The 27,962-nt window shown below is 44.2% G+C and overlaps 1 protein-coding gene across 1 annotated transcript; it reads right to left on the bottom strand.

The window, feature by feature from the left end:
* Positions 1-15,476: 15,476 nt before the first annotated feature.
* LOC129817033 (trace amine-associated receptor 13c-like) lies at positions 15,477-16,583 on the bottom strand. The gene has a single exon (XM_055872017.1). The coding sequence runs from the start codon at positions 16,500-16,502 to the stop codon at positions 15,543-15,545; it is 960 nt and encodes a 319-aa protein (XP_055727992.1). The 5' UTR covers positions 16,503-16,583; the 3' UTR covers positions 15,477-15,542.
* Between the last annotated feature and the right edge of the window lie 11,379 nt (positions 16,584-27,962).

The following is a 27,962-nucleotide window of genomic DNA, read 5'->3' as shown; positions in this document are numbered from 1 at the left end:
TCATGCATGCATATTAGGCAATAATTAGGCAATAAGTACGAGTGGGCAAAGCGATTGTGTTAGGCAAAAATGATATCAACGTTTTGACCATTCTAACATTTAATGTACATTTAATGTACTCCTCCTCTCCTCTGTATGTACCTGTCTGAAGCCTGTTATGGAGTTCAAAGTTTGCGATGCCTCATCTGTCACGTTCCTGACCTGTTTTCTGTTGTTTTGTATGCGTTTAGTTGGACAGGGCGTGAGTTGGGGTGGGCATTCTATGTGTTGTGTTTCTATGTTGGGTTTAATGTGTTGCCTGATATGGTTCTCAATTAGAGGCAGGTGTTTTACGTTTCCTCTGATTGAGAACCATATTAAGGTAGGCTGGTTTCACTGTTTGTTTGTGGGTGGTTGTCTTCCGTGTCCGTATGTCTACCACACGGGACTGTTTCGTTTGTCGTTCATGTACGTAGTCTGTTCCTGTTTGTGCGTTCTTCGTCTATTGTAAGTTCTCAAGTCAGGTCTGTCTACATCGTTTATTTGTTTTGTAGTCTGTTAAAGTGTTTGTGTTTCGTCTTACTTTATTAAAACTCATTATGTCAAACTATCACGCTGCGCATTGGTCCTCTGATCCTTCTCGCCTCTCCTCGTCTGAGGAGGAGGACGAAGTAGACGAGCGTTACATCATCGCGACAATGTCAATGAGCTTCATCACTATCTTTCCTTTGCGGTACCTCAAATTTTCATGATTACCATCTGAGAAACTTTTATGAGTTGATTTTAATCATTGTCTGAGCAGTGTCTTAACATCCTAAAACCTGCTCTGAGCTGGGAGTTTTTTCGTTTTAAAACAGTTTTTTAATCCTAGATTTTCTGAGATGATTTGTGGATAAGGCCATTGTACTCCAGAGAAGTGACATGATATCCATATTTGGTATTGGCTGCGAACATGATTGATTTTCATCAAAAAATGAATGTGTAAAACTGAGTTTATTTTTGTATCCTGCATTTTGAAAATGCATAGCCATTTATGGCTGTAGGCTTTATTACATTTTCTCGAGTTTTGAACCACTTAATTTTGGGGGTCACGGGACTAGAGGTTTGAGAACCCACTGCTCTAACTAACCACCATATACTAAAATATCCACACAAGCCACTAGCCAGCCAGCCATAAATTATGAGTTAATTAAAAAATAATAAATATTAGGCTATACTATGAAGTGATTATTTAAGAGCATAGAAGATAAATCACAATCACTAACTTGCAGATTTACATTAGTCGTCTCCTCAATGATCAACTGATAGCCTATCCTCTTTCCCCATGTCAATCATGTCTTTAGGAGGCACTTTAAACTAGCTTGCTTACAATTTGTGATGAGAAATACATGTAAAAAAGTGTGCTACAGATGCAGTTAGTATGTTCTGGTATTTATTTTATTTTGATCACCTGCCCCCTGAAAGGTTTGTGGAATGCCCGTTATCAGCATAGGGTTCTCAAATGAAAGAACTGTCTCCTTCCTCTATGCAAGACAGTGCTCCAGTTTCCCTGCCTGCCTGCGTTCCTAGTCTCATATTCAGGAGATCTCTGCTCTACTCTGCTCTGGGCTTTGACTGGGACCGGTGCCTCTGCGCTGCCTACTCCTGCGTGTAGATGGGGCTGGGGACAGGGATAAAAGATACAGACGCCTGGTGGTATCTGGGGTGGATGGATGGAGCTGGGCTTGTTTCATGCCTTTGCTGTTTGGCATCCGCCCACCTTCTCCCTGGATCCACTGGCAAGAAGAGAAGTCTCCTACGCCTTGTGTTCTGTGGGACTGAGATGTGGAAATCACACTCTGCCTTGGCAGCATCAGAACTTAACCTATCTGGAGGCTTAGAGAGAGCATGAAAAATAGTGTGTGAGAGAGAGAGAGAGAGAGTGCAGGAGAGAGAGTTGGTGCTGCTGTGGACCAGGCATGTAATAACTGATGCATTTAGCAGTTTGATCAGGTATCTTACCTTGTCTCCTGCTATCCCTGGCATCAGACAGCCAGTCCAGTGAGAGGCTCTGTAGTCCAGTCTATTAAAAGGTTGCAATGAGTTTTCCCCTCTGTTTATCCAACCCTTCACTAAACCGACAGGGCAGAGAGGTCCCTTAGTGTTGACATATTCACAAGAGTGTTGGAACAGTCGAAGAGTGACTCAGATGTAGCGATCTGACATGCATTTGAATATCAAATCAATATCAAATCAAATTTTATAAGTCACATGTGCCGAATACAACAGGTTAAGGGCTTGTAAGTAAGCATTACAGTGAAATGCTTACTTACAAGCCCTTAAACCAACAATGCAGTTTAAAAAATATGAATAAGAAATAAAGGGGACAAGTAATTAAAGAGCAGCAGTAAAATAACAGTAGTGTCACACCCGGACCTTAGAGATCCTTGTTATTTCTCTATTTGGTTAGGTCAGGGTGGGATTAGGGTGGGCATTCTAGTTTTTGTATTTCTTTGTTGGTTCCCAATCAGAGGCAGCTGTCTATCGTTGTCTCTGATTGGGAATCATACTTAGGCAGAAAGTTTTTCCACCCTAGTTTGTGGGATGTTGTTTTTGCACAGTAGCTGTCTGCCCTGCAGAGCTTTACGTTAGTTTTTTCCTTTGTTGTTTTGGTGTTCATTCATATAAAGTAGGATGAACACTTTCCACGCTGCGCTTTGGTCTCATTCCGACTACGGACGTAACAAATAGCGAGACTATATACCTATACCGGGGTACCGGTACAGAGTCAATGTGCGGGGGCACCGGTTAGTTGAGGTAATTGAGGTAGCATGTACATGTAGGTAGAGTTATTAAAGTGACTATGCATAGATAATAACAGAGGGTAGCAGAGGCGTGGGTGGGGGGGGCAACGCAAATAGTCTGGGTAACCATTTGATTAGATGTTCAGGAGTCTTATGGCTTGAGGGGTAGAAGCTGTTTAGAAGCCTCTTGGACCTAGACTTGGTGCTCCGGTAGCGCTTGCCGTGCGGTAGCAGAGAGAACAGTCTATGACTGGGGTGACTGTTACAGTACAAGATAGAAGTAGCACAACACTGTGTATGTCCTCTATAGTAATCTATTGCATAAACATCTCACTCAATAGGCTTCTATTCTTCACCAGACAGAGAGGACAGTAAGCCATTTCAATGAGGCGGTGACTATCAGTAATTTGTACACCAGACAGCCAATAGCAGAACTGGAACTCAAAACGATGCTCATGCTCGCAACCAGAGAATGTAGTGCTGTAACAAAGAACTGGAGACAGATTTCTTGGAACTACATCAAGTGAGGTAGTCAGTATAATAAGCCTTGCTTCCCTGCAACATGTGTATGCCCTGCTATTAGTGAATGAGGCTTGCTAGCTCTTTCGTTATTAGAGGAGTACTGATATATCTGCAGACCCACAGGAAGCTGCATTGTTTGTTCAGCTGCTACTGTGAAGAGAGGCTGCATCACAATGGATGGGAGACCAAACAGAAAATCACACACTGCAGAGATCCGCTATCATAAATGCCCCAATTATGGATCGAAATTTGATTTGTTGGTTACAATGCATTCAGAAAGTATTCAGACCCCTTGACTTTTCCCCACATTTTGTTACGTTACAGCCTTATTCAGTTTTTTTTATTCTCATCAATCTACACACAATATCATTTAATGACAAAGCAAAAAACAGATATTTTGACATTTTTGCAAATGTATTAAAAATAAAAAACTGAAATATCACATAGGTATTCAGACCCTTAACTCAGTACTTTGTCAAAGCTCCTTGGCAGCAATTACAGCATTGAGTCTTCTTGGGTATGACGCTACAAGCTTGCCACACCTGTATTTGGGGAGTTTCTCCCATTTTTTTCTGCATATCCTCTTCTTTGCTATTTTCAGGTCTCTCCAGAGATGTTCGATCGGGTTCAAGTCCGGGCTCTGGCTGGGCCACTCAAGGACATTCAGAGACCTATCCTGAAGCCACACCTGCATTGTCTTGGCTGTGTGCTTAGGGTCGTTGTCCTGTTGGAAGGTGAACCTTTGCCCCAGTCTGAGGTCCTGAGCGCTCTGGAGCAGGTTTTCATCAAAGATCTCTCTGTACTTTGCTTTGTTCATCTTTCCCTCGATCCTGACTAGTCTCCCAGTTCATGCCGCTGAAAAACATCACCACCATGCTTCACCATAGGGATGGTGCCACGTTTCTTCAGGAGGTGACGCTTGGTATTCAGGCCAAAGAATTCAATCTTGGTTTCATCAAACGAGAGAATCCTGTTTCTCATGGTCTGAGAGTCCTTTAGGTGCCTTTTGGCAAACTGCAAGCGGGCTGTCATGTGCCTTTAACTGAGGAGTGGCTTCCGTCTGGCCACTCTACCATAAAAGCCTGATTGGTGGAGTGCTGCAGAGATGGTTGTCCTTCTGGAAGGTTCTTCCATCTCCACAGAGGAACTCTGGAGCTCTGTCAGAGTGACCATCGTGCTCTTGGTCACCTCTCTGACCAAGGCCCTTCTCCCCCGATTGCTTGGTGTCTTGATGGATCCAAACTTCTTCCATTTCAGAATGCTTGAGGCCATTGTGTTCTTGGGGATCTTCAAAGCTGTAGATTTTTTTTGCTACCCTTCTCCAGATATGTGCCTCGACACAATCCTGTCTCGAAGCTCTACGGATCTCATGGCTAGGTTTTTGCTCTGACATGCACTGTCAACTGTGGGACCTTATATAGACAGGTATATGCCTTTCCAAATCATGTCCAATCAATTGAATTTACCACAGATGGACTCCATTCAAGTTGAAAAATTATTTTATCTAAGAAAACTACACTTCATGTTATCTCTGGGACCCTTTGGATGATAAATCAGAGCAAGATTTCAGAATGTAAGTACACATTTCACTTTCAGAGGTGAAGTTTTCAAACCTATCGCGGTGAAAAAAGTGTTGTGTTGTTAGGAGCTCTCCTCAAACAATAGCATGGCATTTTTTTTTCGAAGTAATAGCTGTTGTAAATTGGACGGTGCAGTTATATTAACAAAAATGTAAGCTTTCAGCCGATGTAAGACACTTATATGTACCGACATTTGATATTTCTCTCAAATCTGACATCTTGACAAATGGAACTGCATGATTTACAACTGTCCCGTTGACGGGATGCCGATCTAAAGAACAAACTCTTATTTACAGTGACGGCCTACCCCGGGCCAAAGTCCCTTTGGGACTCCCAATCACTGCCGGATGTGATACAGCCTGGATTCGAACCAGGGACTGTAGTGACGCCTCTTGCAATGAGATGCATCGCCTTACAACGCTGCGCCACTCGGGAGCAAATAATAATGTTGAACCTTTAACCTTTTAAAAATAGTTCTCGGAGGGGAGCGGCATCCTAGGATGTCCGAGGATGGAATGTCCAGGGAATGTTTGTCAATAATTTTTTTTAAATAAAATAAAACAACTACTCCAGAAGCCTCGCACCCTCCTATTTGAAAGGCATTGTAGTCTTAAAGATGGGTATTTTATTTTTGACTTAACCCTCCTGCTGTGTTCCAGTCAAATTGGACAGATTTATTTGTTTTCTCTCTGAAAAATATAGTTAATTTTATTTGATTGTTATAAGGTTCCATGACTTTGTCCACACAGGGCATCTAAAGACACAAAATACATTTTGATGATTTTCATTACATTTCGGGTGTTTTATTTAACTTTTGTACACCTGTGGTGTTCCCAGTCAAAAATGACCGGTCATTAGAAATAAACAGGTGAGACTACAATTAGTTTATAAAATTCAGTTCAGGCACATGCCCAATCATCAGATGGACACACTTCCTCTCCCAGACCCCCACATGCATGTGTGTTTGAGCACACGCACGCAAACACACACACACACACACAAACCTCACTCCCCTTCTTGACTTCCATGACAACCCTCATGGGAACCTTTACCCAATAGAATCTTTCCCCCACTGGATCCACACCTGTTGGTATTCTCACAAACAATCGCCACATTGTTTCAATAATATATAGAGCTTTTCTCGCAGCTCTGGTATATAAAGCTTTTTTGAGGCCTTGCTCACAATTCAGTCTGTGGCAGCACAACGACCAAACAATATACTGTATGTGAGGCTATTGATGATATTTTTGATCATGACACTGGTGTGGAGGACCAGGAAACTGACAGTGAAGATGCATTAGAGGAGAAAGTCCATGATAAATAGCACAATTGTTTCATCTGAGTATTTGTTATAGTCAAAATAATCCATACCCTATGCTTTTTTTACTCAAAAACAAGTTGTTTGAGCTTAGGTTAAAGAGGCCTACAGGCCATAAATAGCAAATAAAAGTTCAAAACTTGTAATGTTCACAATAACTTAACCTGTCTAGGATGAGAGTGCCGCTAGCGGCACTCCCCCCCCACCCCCACTGAAAAGGCAGAGCCGCGAAATTCAAAAAAAATATTTTTTTAAATATTTAACTTTCACACATTAAAGTCCAATACAGCTAATGAAAGACACAGATCTTGTGAATCCAGCCAACATGTCCGATTTTTAAAATGTTTTACAGGGAAGACACAATATGTAAAGATGTACATCTATTACCTAAAAACACATTAGCATAATCCACCATCTTTTATTTGTCCACCAACACCAGTAGCTATCACCAATTCGGCTAAACTAAGATATTTATAGCCCCTAACCAAGAAAAAAACTCATCAGATGACAGTCTGATAACATATTTATGGTATGGGATAGGTTTTGTTAGAAAAAAGTGCATATTTCAGGTAGATGGCATAGGTTACAATTGCACCCACCGTCACAAATGGACTAGAATAACTACATAGAGCAACGTGTTTACCTACTTACTAATCATCAAACATTTCGTAAAAATACACAGCATACACTAATCGAAAGACACAGATCCTGTGAATACAGACAATATTTCAGATTTTCTAAGTGTCTTACAGCGAAAACACAATAAATCGTTATATTAGCATAGCACATGTGCAAACATTACCCCAGCATTAATTCTAGCCAAAGTGAGCGATAACGTCAACATCGCCAAAATATATTATTTTTTTCACTAACCTTCTCAGAATTCTTCAGATGACACCCCTGTAACATCACATTACAACATGCATATACAGTTTGTTCGAAAATGTGCATATTTAGCCACCAAAATCATGGTTAGACAATGGGGAAAGTAGCCCAGCTGGTGAGAAAATGTCCGTGCGCCATATTAGACAGTGATCTACTCGTATACATAAATACTCATAAACGTGACTAAAAAATATAGGGTGGACAGCGATTGATAGGCAATTTAATTCTTAATACAATCGCGGAATTACATTTTTTAAATTATCCTTACTTTTCAATACAGTTTGCGCCAAGCGAAGCTACGTCAAAAAACATGGCGTCCTAAGCCACTAACATTTTTCGACAGAAACACGATTTATCATAATAAAAATGTCCTACTTTGAGCTGTTCTTCCATCAGTATCTTGGGCAAAGGATCCTTTCTTGGGTCTAATCGTCTTTTGGTGGAAAGCTGTCCTCTTGCCATGTGGAAATGCCAACTGCGTTCAGCATGAACTGGAAGCGTGCCCAGCGATTCACAGCGTTTCAGAAATAAATGTCCCAAAATCGCACTAAACGGATATAAATTGCTATAAAACGCTTTAAATTAACTACCTTATGATGTTTTTAACTCCTATAACGAGTCTTAACATGACCGGAGAAAGATTACTCCCAACACTAATGCTTGGAACAGGTGCGGGTCGGTGTCCTCCAGGCGCATGACGCAGCTCCAAAAGAGTGACTAGCTACAGGGTTTTTTAATCTGTAGTGCCTGTGAACGCGCAATCGACCCCATTCAAATCGTCATCACGTAAAGGCATCCAGGGGAAGACGTAAGCAGTGTCCGTATACTCATAGCAATAACAGTGGCCTTTTAACTGACTCCAGATCAGGGGCCAACATTTCTGAAATCTGACTCCATGTCAGGGAAATTGCTGTAGAATGGGTTCTGTTCCACTTAGAGACAAAATTTCAACTCCTATAGAAACTATAGACTGTTTTCTATCCAATAATAATAATAATATGCATATTGTACGATCAAGAATTTTGTAGGAAGCCGTTTCAAAAATTACAAGATTACCATAAATAGTGACAACAGAGCCCCCAGCCTCAACAGGTTAACCAGACGGCTAGCACGCTCTTCAGGGCGAGTCTGGAGAACTGTTGCCGGTGACATTAAGTCACCAACACGTTCATTCGGACGGATGCCGTGCCTCATGCACCAAACCAATACATCCCTCATAACTCTCTCCTCCAATTTCTCCATTAACTCCTTTACTGTCTCTGCGTCACTCTCCTCCAAATCCGCCCTCACCGGCTCCTTACGGTAAACAGGAGGAGTTGGCTCACGTCTCCCGACTGACCCAACTAAACTACCCGAGAGCCCCCTCCCCCCAAGAAATTTTTGGGTTTGACTTACGGGCTTCCAGCCTTGTTTCCTTGCTGCCTCCTCATATCTCCGCCTCTCTGCTTTCGCTGCCTCCAGCTCAGCTTTGGGGCGGTTATATTCTCCTGGCACTTCGCGGTCCAGAATTTCCTCCCAATTCCAATAGTCCTGTGTAGGTGGGTCCTGTTGTTGTTGCACACGCTGCTTGATCCAATGTTGGTGGGGAATTGTGTCACGATCGTGTGGAGGAGAGACGGACCAAAACGCAGCATGTGGAAAATAAGCCATCTTCTTTTTATTTTTCTACGAAAATGAACATGAAACGAAACACTATAACAAACTATACAAAAACAACAAACGACCGTGAAGCTATAAACGTAGTGCACACACACATGCTACAAACGTTCAACATAGACAATTCCCCACAAACAGCTAAAGCCTATGGTTGCCTTAAATATGGCTCCCAATCAGAGACAACAATAACCAGCTGTCTCTAATTGAGACCCAATTCAGGCAGCCATAGACTTTCCTAGATACCTACACTCAACCATAGACACAGCTAGACTTCTATACTAAACATAAACCCAACTACTCTAATAAACCCCCTAAACCTTACAACCACCCTAGACACTACAAAAAACACATACATTCCCCATGTCACACCCTGACCTAACTAAAATAATTAAGAAAACAAAGAATACTAAGGCCAGGGCGTGACATAACCACCTAACTGAGGAACTCAATGTAACCTTGTGCAATACCCAAGATGCAGTTCCACCCCTAAAAACGAAAAACATTTGTCATAAGAAAGTAGCTCCCTGGCATACAGAAAATACCCGAGCTCTGAAGCAAGCTTCCAGAAAATTGGAACGGAAATGGCGCCACACCAAACTGGAAGTCTTCCGACTAGCTTGGAAAGACAGTACCGTGCAGTATCGAAGAGCCCTCACTGCTGCTCAATCATCCTATTTTTCCAACTTTTTAATTGAGGAAAATAAGAACAATCCTTAATGTATTTTTGATAATGTCGCAAAGCTAACTAAAAAGCAGCATTCCCCAAGAGAGGATGGCTTTCACTTCAGCAGTAATAAATTCATGAACTTCTTTGAGGAAAAGATCATGATCATTAGAAACTAAATTACGGACTCCTCTTTAAATCTGCATATTCCTCCAAAGCTCAGCTGTCCTGAGTCTGCACAACTCTGCCAGGACCTAGGATCAAGAGAGACTTAAGTATTTTAGTACTATATCTCTTGACACAATGATGAAAATAATCATGGCCTCTAAACCTTCAAGCTGCATACTGGACCCTATTCCAACTAAACTACTGAAAGAGCTGCTTCCTGTGCTTGGCCCTCCTATGTTGAACATAATAAACGGCTCTCTATCCACCGGATGTGTACCAAACTCACTAAAAGTGGCAGTAATAAAGCCTCTCTTGAAAAAGCCAAACCTTGACCCAGAAAATATAAAAAACTATCGGCCTATATCGAATCTTCCATTCCTCTCAACAAAAAAAAAAAAAAAATGTTGCGCAGCAACTCACTGCCTTCCTGAAGACAAACAATGTATACGAAATCCTTCAGTCTGGTTTTAGACCCCATCATAGCACTGAGACTGCACTTGTGAAGGTGGTAAATTACCTTTTAATGGCGTCTGTCACGTTTCTGACCTTATTTTCCTTTGTTTAGTCTTTATTTAGTTGGTCAGGACGTGAGTTGGGTGGGTATAGTCTATGTTGTCTGTTTCTATGTGGGGTTTCTTGTTTGGCCTGATATGGTTCTCAATCAGAGGCAGGTGTTAGTCATTGTCTCTGATTGGGAACCATATTTAGGTAGCCTGTTTTGTAGTGTGTTTTGTGGGTGATTGTTCCTGTTCATACGTTCATACGTTCTGTGTTCCCTAGTTCGGGACTGTAGCGTCTTCGGTTATTTCTGTCAGTTTGCTGTTTTGTTCGTTGTTTAAGTAGCCTATTAAAATTATGGATTATCATCACGCTGCATTTTAGTCCTCCTCTCTTTCACCCGAAGACAACCGTTACAGCGTCAGACTGAGGCTCTGCATCTGTCCTCGTGCTCCTAGACCTTAGTGCTGCGTTTGATACCATCGATCACCACATTCTATTGGAGAGATTGAAAACCCAAATTGGTCTACACGGACAAGTTCTGGCCTGGTTTAGATCTTATCTGTCGGAAAGATATCAGTTTGTCTCTGTGAATGGTTTGTTCTCTAACAAATCAACTGCAAATTTCAGTGTTCCTCAAGGTTCTGTTTTAGGACCACTATTGTTTTCACTATATATTTTACCTCTTGGGGATGTCATTCGAAAACATAATGTTAACTTTCACTGCTATGTAGATGACACACAGCTGTACATGTCAATGAAACATGGTGAAGCCCCAAAATTGCCCTCGCTAGAAGCCTGTGTTTCAGACATAAGGAAGTGGATGGCTGCAAACTTTCTACTTTTAAACTCGGACAAAACAGAGATGCTTGTTCTAGGTCCCAAGAAACAAAGAGATCTTCTGTTGAATCTGACAATTAATCTTGATGATTTTACAGTCGTCTCAAATAAAACTGAAGGACCTCGGCGTCACTCTGGATGCTGATCTCTCTTTTGACGAACATTTCAAGACTGTTTCAAGGACAGCTTTTTTCCATCTACGTAACATTGCAAAAATCAGGGTATCATCGGATGGGGCCACAGTGTCTCCTGACACCTACTGTCTCAGCCGCCAGTATTTATGCTGCAGTAGTTGATGTGTCAGGGGGCTAGGGGCAGTCTGTTATATCTGGAGTACTTTTCCTGTCTTATCCGGTGTCCTGTGTGAATTTAAGTATGCTCTCTCTAATTCTCTCTTTCTCTCTTTCTTTCTCTCTCTCGGAGGACCTGAGCCCTTGGACCATGCCTCAGGACTACCTGGCATGGTGACTCCTTGCTGTCCCCAGTCCACCTGGCCGTGCTGCTGCTCCAGTTTCAACTGTTCTGCCTGCGGCTATGGAACCCTGACCTGTTCACCGGACATGATACCTGTCCCAGACCTGCTGTTTTCAACTCTCTAAAGGTAGCAGGAGCGGTAGAGATACTCTCAATGATCGGCTATGAAAAGCCAACTGACATTTACTCCTGAGGTGCTGACTTGCTGCAACCTCGACAACTACTGTGATTATTATTATTTGACCATGATGGTCATTTATGAACATTTGAACATCTTGGCCATGTTCTGTTATAATCTCCACCCGGCACAGCCAGAAGAGGACTGGCCACCCCTCATAGCCTGGTTCCTCTCTAGGTTTCTTCCTAGGTTTTGGCCTTTCTTGGGAGTTTTTCCTAGCCACCGTGCTTCTACACCTGCATTGCTTGCTGTTTGGGGTTTTAGGCTGGGTTTCTGTACAGCACTTTGAGATATCAGCTGATGTAAGAAAGGCTATATAAATACATTTGATTTGATTTGACAGGTGTATCTGCCGTCCCATTAGCTAGAAGAGGCCCACCTGTTCTTGCCTTCCATTTTTGAAGCCATCTATTTTCATTTGCTAGAACGGCCAATATAACATAATCAGATTAGGGCCCTGGGTGGGGCAGCAGTCAAAAGCACTGATAAGGCTCCACTACAGCCTGAGGTTTGATCCCAGGCTGTCTCACATCTGGCCGTGACCGGGAGCCCAATAGGACGGTGCACAATTGGCCCAGCACCGTCCGGGGTAAGGAAGGGTTTGGGACTTTCCTTCGCTCATCGTGCTCTAGTGACTCATTTTGCCTGCAAGCTGACTCCGGTGGTCAGTCGAACTGTGTTTCCTCCAACACATTGGTGTGGCTGACATCCGGGTCAGCCGTGTCATAAAAAGTAGGTGGACAGGCGGGTCATGTTTCGGAGGAGGCATTACTCAATCTTCACTTTTCCCAAACCAATTGAGGAGTTTCAGAGATGAGAGACCTAATTCGGGGAGAAAACTGGGTAAAAAATATGCTTGTGGCAATACCACCCTGAACATAACTGTTCAGGGTTGGGCCTAGTTACTACTGGGACAGGAGACCACCTGGGAATACCAGGTGCCATAAGCAAAAAATATATATATAATGAGAAGATGAGGCAAAGCAAAAGATTTCACTATCGCCTAAATCTGTCTAAAATAAGCCCAATGCTTATTTTGCACCTAAGTTTGTTGCCTGCCTTCGCGCCTTTGGGACAATGACTCCCATTGTTAGCAGTGGTGGAAAAAGTACCCAATTGTTATTCTTCAGTAAAATAAAAAATAGCGTATTAGAAAAAGTAAAAATGAAAGTCACCCAGTAAAATACTACTTGAGTAAAAGTCTAAAACTATTTGGTTTAAAAGTATCAAAAGTAAACGTAATTGCAAAAATATACTTAAATGCACCCATTATTTATCCTACGTTTCGGACTTGGTGTACAGGGAGAATACTGTAAGAACGGCCAATGTTCTGTCGCTGTCCATTTAAAAAGTGCTGAACAACTAGGCGTATTGTCTGTCTTAGCTCGCTAATTAACGTCTTAATCAAAATTACAGCTTGCCTCTTATCCGCTCATCGTTCCTTAATGACGTAGCTTGTATATGTCAACTGTTATATTTCTTATATAGTATATCTCATCAGTATCTTATTCATCATTTTAGTCAATGTTGGAATGATGCATTTCTTTGTTTTTCTTACTTTGTGTATTATATTTAGCTCATGTGCTTTTCTCCACGAGGAGGGGATACTTGGTCTGTAACCATGTTTGCAAGTGGAAATTTCTATCGGTGTCCATTTCGAAAGTGCTGAAGGAAGGCCTGTCTCGTCACAGCTCGTTTGCTTGCACTTGCTTATACTTAGAGCTAAGTATTAATGATATAAGCAAGTCAGTCATATCAGCTAGGGTTTTATAAAAGTAAATGAGGATGAATTAACTTTTTTGCTGCCAAGTTAGGCTCCTCTGATAACCAGGTGTAGCGGTGGTAAGGATTCACTCCATGGTGCTGAAAGGAAAGCTCTGCTGTCTGGACAGCTTTATGTAAGCCACAACAGTTTGTGGGCACCGTTTGTCACCATTATAGTGCAATTAATGTATTGTTTAGTGTTGTGTTGTGGCTTCGCTGGCATGCATCTCAACAAATTGGTTAAGTTTACCTCACCAAGATGTGCATGCTAAAATCCCCACTGCATAAAGTACACACTTTTAGTTTTTGTTGTCCTAGGCTACCTGGCTAAAATGCTTGCTCGCTAGCATAATTTCCTTTCATAGGCAACGATAAGCCAGCTAGTTAACATTAGATTTCTACATCTAGCTACATATTGAACTTCCATCCTCTCAGGCAAGGGGCACAATGTATTAATTTATGGTTAGATCAGAATCACTGTTATAATCATTGGCCAGTATGGAGAATTAAGTCTCCATCCATGGCAAATTTAGCAAATGGACAATTTTTTGCTAGCTAGTGTCCACTTTAATAATTCTTGCTGCTTCAAGTTCAGTAGCCATACCTCTCCTAGTTGGGCGTGTGAGATCAGGTGTGCGTGTGGTCTCAATTAAAAAGAGTAGGCTATATCCTATGCATGTGCAGAGAAGCACGGGGCAGTTGTCTTTCTAAAGAAATGTACTTCCTAAATATGACTAAACTATAGTTTACTACATTGCCTAGAAATAAATATTCACCACCCATATTTGTTTCTGAAAATTGTCCCGCTCCTAGAAGGTAGGCTATATGCAAAACATAGCGCAAGAGAAAGTGCAAGTGTCCTCTCTCTCTCCTACTCTGCTCTCTTCAAACTATGTCTAGCCTATTGGCTGATATAGCCCACTAACACAGATAGCCTAATATAATGCGCCAGATGAAAATCTATTTCTTAGGCCAATTCTGCGCATTTTGATATTTCCTATAGGGCACACAATTTCTTGCACCATGGCTTATAAGCGAGCTGCTTCATGTATGTTTAAAACCTCTAAAAGGCTAAGCATTTGGGGGTTAATAAATTAAAAAAAATGTTTTTTTTTTATGTACGACCATTGATCATTTAGCTATTTGATTTGGAATTTTAGGACCCCTTTAGGTATCCAGAATCTGTCGGATGCCGGTCTAGAGGCACGAAAAATGATGTCTGTCAGAGGACAGATCTAAAACCTCTCTTCAAAGTTACTAGAGGTCAAATCTGGAAGCGAGAAAGCGGTGGAGCACTATTCTATCACAACACAGCAGCAACTCCCCCAGCTAAAAGAATGGTTACATTTCCAGCAGTGTGGAGCAAACAAAACGACATCATTGGGCAAGCCAACAACCAACAATAATATGGGGCAATTTTTTCATTCGTGCACATTAAATGGCAACATTCAAATCAACGTAAATAAATAATTGCCGTGTGTTAGTCACTGTAGAAGTAGCGCTAATGCTCTGTTTTTTCATACATTTAATGTTAGCTAGCCTGTAGCTATGTTACTTAGCAACCAGTCTAGCAACACAACTTTTGTCTGAACTAGTTTTTCTGGCGGAATGTATTTATTATGAATTTATTTCTTATAGCAACATTTTCAATTTAGATGTGTCGTACCTTTCCTTGCTGTGTTGGCAACCGGTTTATAAAAACAATAATGCACCTTGGGGGTTAGTGGTATATGGCCAATATACTGCGGCTAAGGGCTGTATCCAGGCAAACTGTGTTGCATCGTGCACAAAAACAACCCTTAGCCGTGGTCTATAGGCCATACACCACACCCTTTACTACACTTGTTGAAGGCATTGTGTCCCAATTCAGTAACAAAAGGGCAATGATAAACAACATATGGCACCTCCAAATGTACTTTTAGAATACTTATATACTAGGTATCATTAAATAACATGGAACAACCATAGATTTTGGTATTTGGAATATACAACCCAAAATGACTACAATGTATTTTATAAAACAAGTTTATGCCTTCTTATGCCATCTCCAAGTCATTCCAATCCAATCCAGCCAAATCATTATGTATCAAAACCACATGTATATATGATGACAGTACTGAGAAAAGTAATGTCAGTGTATTGTTACATGAAATTAGCAATTCGAGTAATTGTATAACATAACTACATCAAACCTACGCTTGTAGATTTAAAAATATATATATGTTTATAGGATCTATGTATGCCTTAACTTCAGAGTTAAGATATGTTTAGCTGTCACTTTGAACCACGGATAAAAGAAAGCATAAATTATTGGATTAATTAAGGAATTAACAAGTGGCAGAAAGCCGATGATGAATGATAAATTGTCACTTGAAAAAACAAACATATTTATGAACAAAAATGGAATCCAACAAATGAGATAGTTGAAAACAACAATAGCTAGAGTTTTTGCTGCTTTTCTCTCAGACTTATTTGCCTGTACAGTTTTAACACCAGACACACTGGCAGCCTCTTTTGAAAATACCTTTCTGGCCTGTGATCTGGCCACTACAAAGATTTTAATATAAAGTGTTATAATAATAGAGCACGGGACAACCATTGTAATTACAAGGTCAATTATATTAACCCAATTATTTAACTCTTCTACAATAAAACATTCCTTCAAACACCTACTGGGTACCTGTATATTTACAAAGTGTTTTATAATAGCAGCACGGTACATGATACAACAACACCAGGTAATGGATATACAACACATGATTCTTGTTATTGTTATTTTAGAGTGGTACAATAAGGGATCACACACAGCAACATAGCGGTCAATAGATATCAAGACCAAATTTCCCAGAGATAAAGAAGTACATAAACAAGCAATGTAGAAATAAAACACACAGAAATATTTCCCAAATCCCCAGCATGATTCCATTATCGCTACAGTCACTACTGGTATCACAATCAGTCCCACCAGGAGATCTGACACAGCCAGAGAGAGGATGAGCAGGTTGGTTGGAGTGTGGAGCTGCTTGAAGTGAGAGATGGAGATGATCACCAGTACGTTAAAAAATACTGTAACTGCTGAAATCAATGAGAAGAAGATGTACAATGTTATGTAGATAGATGTCGATAGCAAAACCTTTCTGCAGGAAGAGTTTCTGTCTTGAAAACAGTATTGAACATCTTCGTTTTTCTCCATTTGTAATAAAGGGTCAAAATGCTGAGGTCCTGCTCCTCCTTGGTCCTGTGTGTGACCCTGTCGGGTCAGCCTTCTGACAAACTCTGAGCTCTGCCTCTCTATTTATCCCTGAATGGCTGGCAACCACTCCCCTCCCCGGAGTCTCTCTGCACACACAATAGAGCACAGAAATGACAAAAAAAACGTTTGGATAAACAAATAATTTGTGAAAGCATGACATAATGTATGACAGGATTGGATGTTGCTGTGCCCAGCTAGCCTGTCCTTCAACCTTACTGATAGTTAGAGATGAGAGAAAAGGTACATTTTCTTTCAAATCAAATCAAATGTTATTTGTCAAATAGGTGTGGACTTTACAGTGAAATGGTTACTTACAAGCAGTTAACCAACAATGCAGTTTTATGAAAAAATAAGTTTTAAGTAAAAAAAGATAAATAAAACATTGAAAAAAAACAGTAGCAAATAATTAAGGAGCAGCAGTAAAATAACAGTAGTGAGGCTATATGCAGGGGGTACCGGTACAGAGTCAATGTGCGGGGGCACCAGTGAGTCGAAGTAATTGAGGTTATACTGTATGTACAGTTGAAGTCGTAAGTTTACATACACTTAGGTTGGAGTCAATAAAACTCATTTTTCAACCACTCCACAAATTTCTTGTTAACAAACTATAGTTTTGGCAAGTCAGTAAGGACATATACTTTGTGCATGACACAAGTAATTTTTCCAACAATTGCTTACAGACAGATTATTTCACTTATAATTGTAACAAACGTCGTAATCCTTCTCGTCTGAGGAGGAGCAAGGATCGGACCAAATCGCAGCGGGGTATGTATCCATATTTATTCGAACACTTATTAAACACGAACAAAACAATTAACAAAACGAAACCAACGACACTACAGTCCTGAACATGTGAACCTATAAAACAAAGAACGCAACGAACAGGAACAATCACCCACAAACAAACAGTGAACACAGCCAACCAAAATATGGTTCCCAATCAGAGACAACGTAAAACACCTGCCTCTGATTGAGAACCATATCAAGCAAATCAGACACACCTAAACCAATGAGACACATAACATAGACTACACCCACCCAGCTCACGTCCTGACCAACTAAACAAAGACTAAACAAAGGAAATAAGGTCAGGAACGTGACAATAATTCACCGAATCACAATTCCAGTGGGTCCGAAGTTTACTTAAACAAAGTTGTCTGTGCCTTTAAACAGCTTGGAAAATTCCAGAAAAGTATGTCATGGCTTTAGAAGCCTCTGATAGGCTAATTGACATAGTTTGAGTCAATTGGAGGTGTACCTGTGGATGTATTTCAAGACCTACCTTCAAACTCAGTGCCTCTTTGCTTGACATCATGGGAAAATCAAAAGAAATCAGTGCAGACCTCCACAAAAGGGCCCCTCAACAACCTGAAAGGCCCCTCAACAAGCAAGAAGCCACTGCTCCAAAACCACCATAAAAAAAGCCTGATTACGGTTTGCAAATGCACATGGGGATAAAGTTCATACTTTTTGGAGAAATGTCCTCTGGTCTGATGAAATAAAAAAATAACTGTTTGGCCATAATGACCATCGTTGTGTTTGGACGAAAAAGGGGGAGGCTTGCAAGCCGAAGAACACCATCCCAACCGTGAAGCATGGGGGTGGCAGCATCATGTTGTGGGGGTCCTTTGCTGCAGGAGGGAATGGTGCACTTCACAAAATAGATGTCATCATGAGGCAGGAAAATGATGTGGATATATTGAAGGAACATCTCAAGACATCAGTCAGGAAGTTAAAGCTTGGTCGCAAATGGGTCTTCCAAATGGACAATGACCCCAAGCATACTTCCAAAGTTCTGGCAAAATGGCTTAAGGACCTCAAAGTCAAGGTATTGGAGTGGCCAACACAAAGCCCTGACCTCAATCCTCTAGACAATTTGTGGGCAGAACTGAAAAAGCGTGTGCGAGCAAGGAGGCCTACAAACCTGACTCAGTTACACCATCTCTGTCAGGAGGAATGGGCCAAAATTCACCCAACTTATTGTGGGAAGCTTGTGGAAGGCTACCCAAAATGTTTGACTCAAGTTAAACAATTTAAGGCCATGCTACCAAATATTAATTTAGTGTATGTAAACTTCTGACCCACTGGGAATGTGATGAAAGAAATAAAAGCTGAAATAAATGATTTTCTGACATTTCACATTCTTAAAATAAAGTGGTGATCCTAACGGACCTAAGACAGCGAATTGTTAATATAATTAAATGTGAATTTAAATATATTTGGCTAATGGGTATGGAAACTTCCTAATTCAACTGTACATGTAGGTAGAGTTATTTAAATGACTATGCATAGATTATAAACAGAGAGTAGCAGCAGCGTGAAAGAGGCGGGGAGACAATGCAAAAAGTCTGGGCATCCATTTGATTCGCTGTTCAGCAGTCTTATGGCCTGGGGATAGAAGCTTTTAAGAAATATTTTGGACCCAGGCCTGGCGGTCCGGTACCGCTTGCCATAAGATAGCAGAGAGAACAGTCTATGACTAGGGTGGCTGGAGTCTTTGACAATTTTTAGGGCCTTCCTCTGACACCGCCTGGTATCAAGGTCCTGGATGGCAGGAACAGCCAACAGCTCCCGGTCCCCCACATCATAGTTTCGCTCCGCCGGGCTGAGCTTCATTGAAAAGAAAACACAGGGGCGGAGCTTTGGTGGCATACCCGAGCGCTGAGACAGCACAGCTCCTATCCCAGCCTCGGACGCGTCCACCTCTACTATGAATGCCAAGGAGAGATCAGGATGAGCCAGTACGGGAGCCGAGGCAAACAGAGACTTCAGGTAACCAAAATCCCTGTGTGCCCCAGTTGACCACTGCAGTCGCACCGGGCCCCCTTCAGCAGTGAGGTAATGGGAGCCGCTACCTGAGCAAAGTCCCGGAAAAACCTCTGGTAGTAGTTGGCAAACCCTAAGAACCGCTGCACCTCCTTTACCATGGTTGGAGTCAGCCGATTACGCATGGCTGAAATGCGGTCATTTTCCATCTCCACCCCTGACACGGAAAAAACAGTACCCTAGGAAGGAGACGGACTGTTGGAAGAACAGACATTTCTCCGCCTTGACGTATAGGTCATGCACCAACAGTCGACCAAGCACCCTGCGCACAAGGGACACGTGCTCGGCGCGGGTAATGGAGTATATTAGAATGTCATCTATATACACCACTACACCCTGCCCGTGCAGGTCCCTGAAAATCTCGTCCACAAAGGATTGGAAGACTGATGGAGCATTCATTAACTTCTTATGGCTGCAGCCCGGCGTCGGTACATTTATGACAACAGCCACTTCAAGTGCAGGACGCGAAATTCAAAATATATATTTTTTAAATATTTAACTTTCACACATTAACAAGTCCAATACAGCATATGAAAGGTACACATCTTGTGAATCCAGCCAACATGTCCGATTTTTAAAATGTTTTACAGGGAACACACAATATGTAAATCTATTAGCTAACCACGTTTTTTACTCCACCAGTTTTTTACTCCATCAGTAGCTATCACAAATTCGACCAAATAAAGATATAAATAGCCACTAACCAAGAAACAACTTCATCAGATGACAGTCTGATAACATATTTATTGTATAGCATATGTTTTGTTAGAAAAATGTGCATATTTCAGGTATAAATCATAGTTTACATTGCAGCTACAATCAGAAATTGCACCGAAAGCAGCCATAAAACTTACAGACACCAACGTCAAATACCTAATTACTCATCATAAAACATTTCTGAAAAATACATAATGTACAGCAAATGAAAGACAGGCATCTTGTGATTCCAGCCAATATTTCCGATTTATTATGTGTTTTACAGCGAAAACAAAATGTAGCGTTATATTAGCTTAGCACAATAGCCAGAAACACTTGGGCGCCGACGACTACGACAGATATATGAAATAGCATCATAAAATATGTCACGTTCCTGACCTATTTCTGTTAGTTTATTATGTGTGTTAGTTGGTCAGGACGTGAGGTTGGGTGGGCATTCTATGTTTTCTGTTTCTGTGTTGGTTTTTGGGTTGCCTGGTATGGCTCTTAATTAGAGGCAGGTGTTTGGCGTTCCTCTAATTAAGAGTCATATTTAGGTAGGCGTTGTCACAGTGTTCGTTGTGGGTGATTGTCTTCCGTGTCTGTGTTTGTACACCACACGGGACTGTTTACGGTTTGTTCGGTTTGTGTAGCCTATGTTCCTTTTCGTGCGTTTTTTCTTGTTTTATGTAAGTACGTCGTCTAGGTCTGTCTACACCGTTTGTTGTTTTTGTTAGTTTAATCAATTTCGTGTTTCGTTAATAAAATATGTCTTTTCACTACGCTGCGCCTTGGTTCCCTCAATACTCCTCCTATTCAGATGAAGAGGAGGAGGACTGCCGTTACAGAATCACCCACCAAGAATCCAGAACCAAGCAGCGTAATTTGGAGCAACGGGGAAGTATACAGGACTTGTGGAGTTGGGAGCAAATATTTGACGGAGAAGGACCATGGGCTAAAGTGAATCACCGTCCATGGGAACAGCTGGAGGCAGCTCGGAGAGTGGAGGAAAAGAGAGAGAGGAACCGGAGTTATGAGGGAACGCGTCTTGCACGGAAGCCAAAAAAGCCCGTGAGTAACACCCAAAAATTTCTTGGGGGGGGGGCTAAGAGGTAGTGGGCCAAGGGCAGGTAGGAGACCTGCTCCCACTTCCCAGGCTTACCGTGGAGAGCGGGAGTACGGGCAGGCGCCGTGTTACGCAGTAGAGCGCACGGTGTCTCCTGTACGAGTGCATAGGCCAGTGCGGGTTATTCCACCTCCCCGCACTGATAGGGCTAGATTGGGCATTGAGCCAGGTGTCATGAGGCCGGCTCAACGCGTCTGGTCTCCAGTGCGTCTCCTCGGGCCGGCATACATGGCACCTGCCTTACGTATGGTTTCCCCGGTTCGCCTACATAGCCCGGTGCGGGTTATTCCACCTCCCCGCACTGGTCGGGCAACCGGGAGCATTCAACCAGGTAAGGTTGGGCAGGCTCAATGCTTAAGAGAGCCAGTATGCCTCCACGGTCCGGTATTTCCGGCGCCACCTCCCCGCCCCAGCCTAGTACCTACAGTGCCTACACTACGCACTAGGCTACCAGTGCGTCTCCTGAGCCCAGTTCCTCCTCCACGCACTCTCCCTGTAGTGCGTGTATCCAGTTCGGTGCCTCCAGTTCCGGCACCACGCACTAAGCCTCCTGTGCGTCTCCAGAGCCCTGTACACACTGTTTCTTCTCCCCCTACTAATCCTGATGTGCTTGTCCTCAGCCCGGTGCCACCAGTGCCGGTACCACGCACCAGGTATAGAGTGGGCTTTGAGAGTCCAGTGTGCCCTGTCCCTGCTCCCCGCACTAGTATGAAGGTGCGTGTCCTTAGCCCGGTGCCTCCAGTTCCGGCACTACGCACCAGGTCTACAGTGCGCCTTATCCGGCCAGAGCCATCCGTCTCCCCAGCGCCATCTGAGCCATCCGTCTCCCCAGCGCCATCTGAGCCATCCGTCTCCCCAGCGCCATCTGAGCCATCCGTCTCCCCAGCGCCATCTGAGCCATCCGTCTCCCCAGCGCCGTCTGAGCCATCCGTCTGCAATGAGCCTGCAAAGCCGCCCGTCTGCCATGAGCCTACAGAGCCGTCCGCCAGACAGGAGCCGCTAGAGCCGTCCGCCAGACAGGAGCCGCTAGAGCCGCCCGTCAGACAGGATCTGCCAGAGCCGCCAACCAGACAGGATCTGCCAGAGCCGCCAACCAGACAGGATCTGCCAGAGCCGCCAACCAGACAGGATCTGCCAGAGCCGCCAACCAGACAGGATCTGCCAGAGCCGCCAGCCAGACAGGATCTGCCAGAGCCGTCAGCCTGCCATGAGCGTCGAGAGCCGTCAGCCTGCCATGAGCGTCGAGAGCCGTCAGCCTGCCATGAGCGTCGAGAGCCGTCAGCCTGCCATGAGCGTCGAGAGCCGTCAGCCTGCCATGAGCGTCGAGAGCCGTCAGCCTGCCATGAGCGTCGAGAGCCGTCAGCCAGCCATGAGCGTCGAGAGCCGTCAGCCAGCCATGAGCGTCGAGAGCCGTCAGCCAGCCATGAGCGTCGAGAGCCGTCAGCCAGCCATGAGCGTCGAGAGCCGTCAGCCAGCCATGAGCGTCGAGAGCCGTCAGCCTGCCATGAGCGTCCAGATTCGTCAGTCAGCCATGAGCTGCCCTTCAGCCAGAAACGGCTATATACCCAGAACTGCCCCTCAGTCCAGAGCTGTCTCTCTGTCCGGAGCTGCCCTTCAGTCCGGAGTTGCCCCTCTATCCTGATCTCCCTCTCTATCTTGAGCTACCTCTATATTCTGATCTATCCCTCTGTCTGGTGCTATCCCTCTGTCTTGATCTATCCCTCTGCCAGAAGAGGACTGGCCACCCCTCATAGCCTGGTTCCTCTCTAGGTTTCTTCCTAGGTTTTGGCCTTTCTAGGGAGTTTTTCCTAGCCACCGTGCTTCTACACCTGCATTCTAGCTGTTTGGGGTTTTAGGCTGGGTTTCTGTACAGCACTTCGAGATATTATCTGATGTACGAAGGGCTATATAAAATAAAATTGATTGATTGATTGTCCCGGTGCTGTCCCTGTCATTGATGTTACTAAGAGGATTTTGTGGGGGTAAATTGAGGGTGGACATTCTTAGGGGGAGATGGAGGCTAGGATTGATTATGGTGGGGTGGGGACCTCGCCCGGAGCCTGAGCCACCACCGTGGTCAGATGCCCACCCAGACCCTCCCCTAGACTTTGTGCTGGTGCCCCCGGAGTTCGCACCTTATGGGGGGGGTTATGTCACGTTCCTGACCTATTTCTGTTAGTTTATTATGTGTGTTAGTTGGTCAGGACGTGAGGTTGGGTGGGCATTCTATGTTTTCTGTTTCTGTGTTGGTTTTTGGGTTGCCTGGTATGGCTCTTAATTAGAGGCAGGTGTTTGGCGTTCCTCTAATTAAGAGTCATATTTAGGTAGGCGTTGTCACAGTGTTCGTTGTGGGTGATTGTCTTCCGTGTCTGTGTTTGTACACCACGCGGGACTGTTTACGGTTTGTTCGGTTTGTGTAGCCTATGTTCCTTTTCGTGCGTTTTTTCTTGTTTTATGTAAGTACGTCGTCTAGGTCTGTCTACACCGTTTGTTGTTTTTGTTAGTTTAATCAATTTCGTGTTTCGTTAATAAAATATGTCTTTTCACTACGCTGCGCCTTGGTTCCCTCAATACTCCTCCTATTCAGATGAAGAGGAGGAGGACTGGCGTTACAAAATATTTCTTACTTTTGCTGATCTTCCATTAGAATGTTGGACAAGGTGTCCTTTGTCCAGAGCAATCGTTGTTTGGATTTAGAACGGCAACTTTCCCTCTTCATTTAGCAAGCGCGCTAGCCTATTGGCACAAAGCTCTCCATGTCAACAAACGGAAGAGAACGGAACACGGCAAAACTCCCGAAAAAATTTCAATAATCTGATGAAACTAAATTGAAAAAACATACTTTACGATGATATGGTGACATGAATCAAATAAAATCAAAGCCGGAGATTGTAGTCGCCTATAACGGCATCTAAACAAAAGGCAATCCCACTGTCCACCTCGCGCTCTTCAGAGTACCGAAAACGGGGGACACGTCATTCCAAGATGATGTGTTCCATCTCAGACCAAGATAATCACCTCATTTCTTCTCTCACAGCCTCTTGACACCCAGGGGAAGGTGTATGACGTGCATGCATACTAATAGGTCTCGTGCCCATTTATAGGCAGGAAGAAGAACAGAGCATCGATTTCAGACTTTCCACTTCCTGGTCAGGAAATGTGCTGCAGAATGAGTTCTGTTTCACTCAGAGAAATAATTCAAACGGTTTTAGAAACTAGATAGTGTTTTCTATCCAATAGTAATAATAATATGCATATTGTACGAGCAAGAATTGAGTACGAGGCCGTTTGAAATGGGCACCTTTTTTCTGGCTACTCAATACTGCCCCTTGCAGCCCAAACAGGTTAACCCATACGGCATTACGAGGTACTCATAGAGCCCAGAAGTGGTACTAAATGCCGTCCTCCACTCATCCCCTCTCCGGATACGCACCAGGTTGTAAGCGCTCCTGAGGTCCAATTTTGTGAAGAAGCGCCCCCTGTGCAATGACTCTGTCATACTGGCGATGAGAGGTAGCGGGTAACTGTATTTTACCGTAATTTGATTTAAACCTCGATAGTCAATACACGGGCGCTGTAACGTTTGTCATATTCCTCCTCCTCGGATGAGGAGGAGCATGGATCGGACCAACACGCAGCGAGGTATGTAGACATAATGAATATTTATTAACGACAAGACAAACACGAAGAAACACTTGGAAAATACAAAACAACAAAACGACGTAGACAGACCTGAACTTGAGAACTTACATATACACGAAGAACGCACGAACAGGTACAGACTACACAAACGAACGAAAACACGAAACAGTCCCGTGTGGTGCATACAGACACGGACACAGGAACAATCACCCACAAACAAACAGTGAGAACAGCCTAGCTTAATATGGTTCTCAATCAGAGGAAACGTCAAACACCTGCCTCTAATTGAGAACCATATCAGGCAACACATTTAACCCAACATAGAAACACATAACATAGAATTCCTCACCCCAACTCACGCCCTGACCAACTAAACACATACAAAAACAGCAGAAAACAGGTCAGGAACGTGACAGGCGCAAACCTCCATCCTTCTTCTTCTCAAAAAATAAACTTGTGGAGACAGGTGAAGTGGAAGGCCGAATGTATCCCTGTCCCAGAGATTCGGCGACATATTTTTCCATAGCCGCCGTCTCCTCCTGTGACAGAGGATACACGTGACTCCTGGGAAGTGCAGCGCCTACCTGGAGATTTATCGCACAATCCCCCTGTCGATGGGGTGGTAATTGAGTCGCCTTCTTTTTACAGAAGGCGAGTGCCAAATCGGCATATTCGGGGGGCATGTGCATGGTGGAAACCTGGTTTGGACTTTCCACCGTAGTCTCACCTAAGGAAACACCTACACACCTCCCCGAACACTGACAGGACCATCCCTTGGTAGCCCTCTGTAGCCATGAAATAATAGGATCATGAGAGGCCAACCAGGGAAGGCCCAACACAACAGGAAACGCAGGAGAGTCGATCAGGAAGAGACTAATTCTCTCCTCATGATCCCCCTGCGTTATCATAGTAATGGGAGCTGTGACCTCCCTAATTAGCCCCGACCCCAAAGGACGACTACCTAAGGCATGTACAGGGAAGGGAACATCAACAGGAACAATAGGGATCCCTAATCTGTGTGCCAAGGAGCGGTCAATAAAGTTCCCAGCTGCGCCTGAATCTACTAGCACCTTATGCTGGGAATGCGGGGAAAACTCTATAGGTAACCACATGTGTGCAACAGGGGGCTCTGGGTGAGTTGTGTGCCTACTCACCTGGGATGACCCACCAGTGCTCCGCCTGCTACCTCGACTTCCTGGAGAACCACCCCAGCACCGACCAGCAGTGTGCCCTCTGCGGCCTCAGCTGGTGCAGGGAATGGGGTCCCCTGCGGCCCCCCTCATAGCAGCCCCTCCTAACTCATAGGTGTTGGATCCAAGGTGCTGGGTAATGGAACGGGCGGACCCCGATCTAGACGTCCGCGGGAGGCCAACAGGTTATCCAGCCAGATAGACAAGTCCACCAGATGGTCCAGGTTGAGAGTCGTGTCCCTGCAGGCTAGCTCCCTACGAACGTCCTCTCGTAAACTACACCTGTAGTGGTCGATCAAGGCCCGCTCATTCCATCCCGCACCAGCTGCCAGAGTTCTGAAGTCCAGTGCGAACTCTTGAGCGCTCCTCATCCCCTGTCTCAGATGGAACAATCGCTCTCCCGCCGCTCTCCCTTCAAGTGGATGATCAAAAACTAAGAAGCGGTAATGTAAAACGGGAGAAGTCCTCGTAGTCATCCAGAGTCGGGCCTTCTCTTCCCCAGATGGCGTTGGCCCACTCCAGGGCTTTTCCAGTCAGGCAGGAGATGAGGGCGCTCACTCTCTCGCGTCCCGAAGGGGCCGGCTGAACAGCTGCCAGGTAGAGCTCCAGCTGGGAGTAGGAACCCCTGGCACCCGGCAGCTGTTCCGTCATACGCTCCCAGGAGCGAGAGCCGAATCCCACTGGGTCCTGACGAAGGAGGGGTGGACATCGGTGTAGGTTGAGGTGCAGGCGGAGGTGATGATGTAGGATTTACAGGAAAGCCTCCTCTCTCCCATCTGTCCAATGTTTGCAGCTGATCCATGGCTGATCCATGATCCATGGCTGTCCCGAGACTTTGTAACATGGTTGCGTGCTGCTGGATGCGCACCTCTACTGGGAGAGAAGGGCTGGCTGCACCTGCGGACTCCATTTGAAAGGTCCGTGATTCTGTCAGCGACTGGGTGCAGAGATGTAGCGGAGTCAGGCGCAGGACACAGGTTAGAGCAAAACAACTGAGTTTACTCAATAAAACAAACAAGAAATATTCCAATAAGGAAAATACATACAAATGTACAGCATTCAACACCATAGTACCCTCCAAGCTCATCATCAAGCTGGAGGCCCTGGTTCTCAACCCCACCCTGTGCAATTGGGTCCTGGACTTCCTGACGGGCCGCCCCCAGGTGGTGAAGGTAGGAAACAACATTTCCACTTCGCTGACCCTCAACACTGGGGCCCGATCAAGGGTGTGTGCTCGTCCCCCTCCTGTACTCCCCACGACTGCATGGCAATGCACGCCTCCAACTCAATCATCAAGTATGCAGACGACACAACAGTAGTGGGCTTGACTACCAACATCAACGAAACAGCCTACAAGGAGGAGGTTAGGGCACTCGGCGTGTGGTGTCAGGAAAACAACCTCTCACTCAACGTCAACAAAACAAAAGAGATGATTGTGGACTTCAGGAAACAGCAGAGGGAGCACCCCCCTATCCACATTGAAGGGACAGCAGTGGAGAAGGTGGAAAGTTTTAAGTTCCTCGGTGTACACATCACAAACAAACTGAAATGGTCCACCCACACAGACAATGTGGAGAAGAAGGCACAACAGCGCCTCTTCAAAGTCAGGAGGCTGAAGAAATGTGTCTTGTCACCCAAAACCCTGACAAACTTTTACAGATGCACAATCGAGAGCATCCTGTCGGGCTGTATCTCAGCATGGACGGCAACTGCACCGCCCTCAACCGCATGGCCCTAAAGAGGGTGGTGTGGTCTGCATAACGCATCACCAGGGGCAAACTACATGCCCTCCATGACAGCTACAGCACCGATGTCACAGGAAGGCCAAAATATTCATCAAGGACATCTACCACCCGAGCCACTGCCTGGTCACACCGGTACCATCCAGAAGGCGAGGACAGTACAGGTCCATCAAAGCTG

Source organism: Salvelinus fontinalis, chromosome 19 (genome assembly GCF_029448725.1).
Source record: "Salvelinus fontinalis isolate EN_2023a chromosome 19, ASM2944872v1, whole genome shotgun sequence".
Lineage (NCBI taxonomy): Eukaryota > Metazoa > Chordata > Actinopteri > Salmoniformes > Salmonidae > Salvelinus > Salvelinus fontinalis.
This window is presented reverse-complemented; position numbering and strand designations above follow the sequence as displayed.

Bases quoted from the DNA above. Each gene is read 5' to 3' on its own strand.
- LOC129817033 (XM_055872017.1), bottom strand. From the start codon at position 16,502: ATGGAGAAAAACGAAGATGTTCAATACTGTTTTCAAGACAGAAACTCT.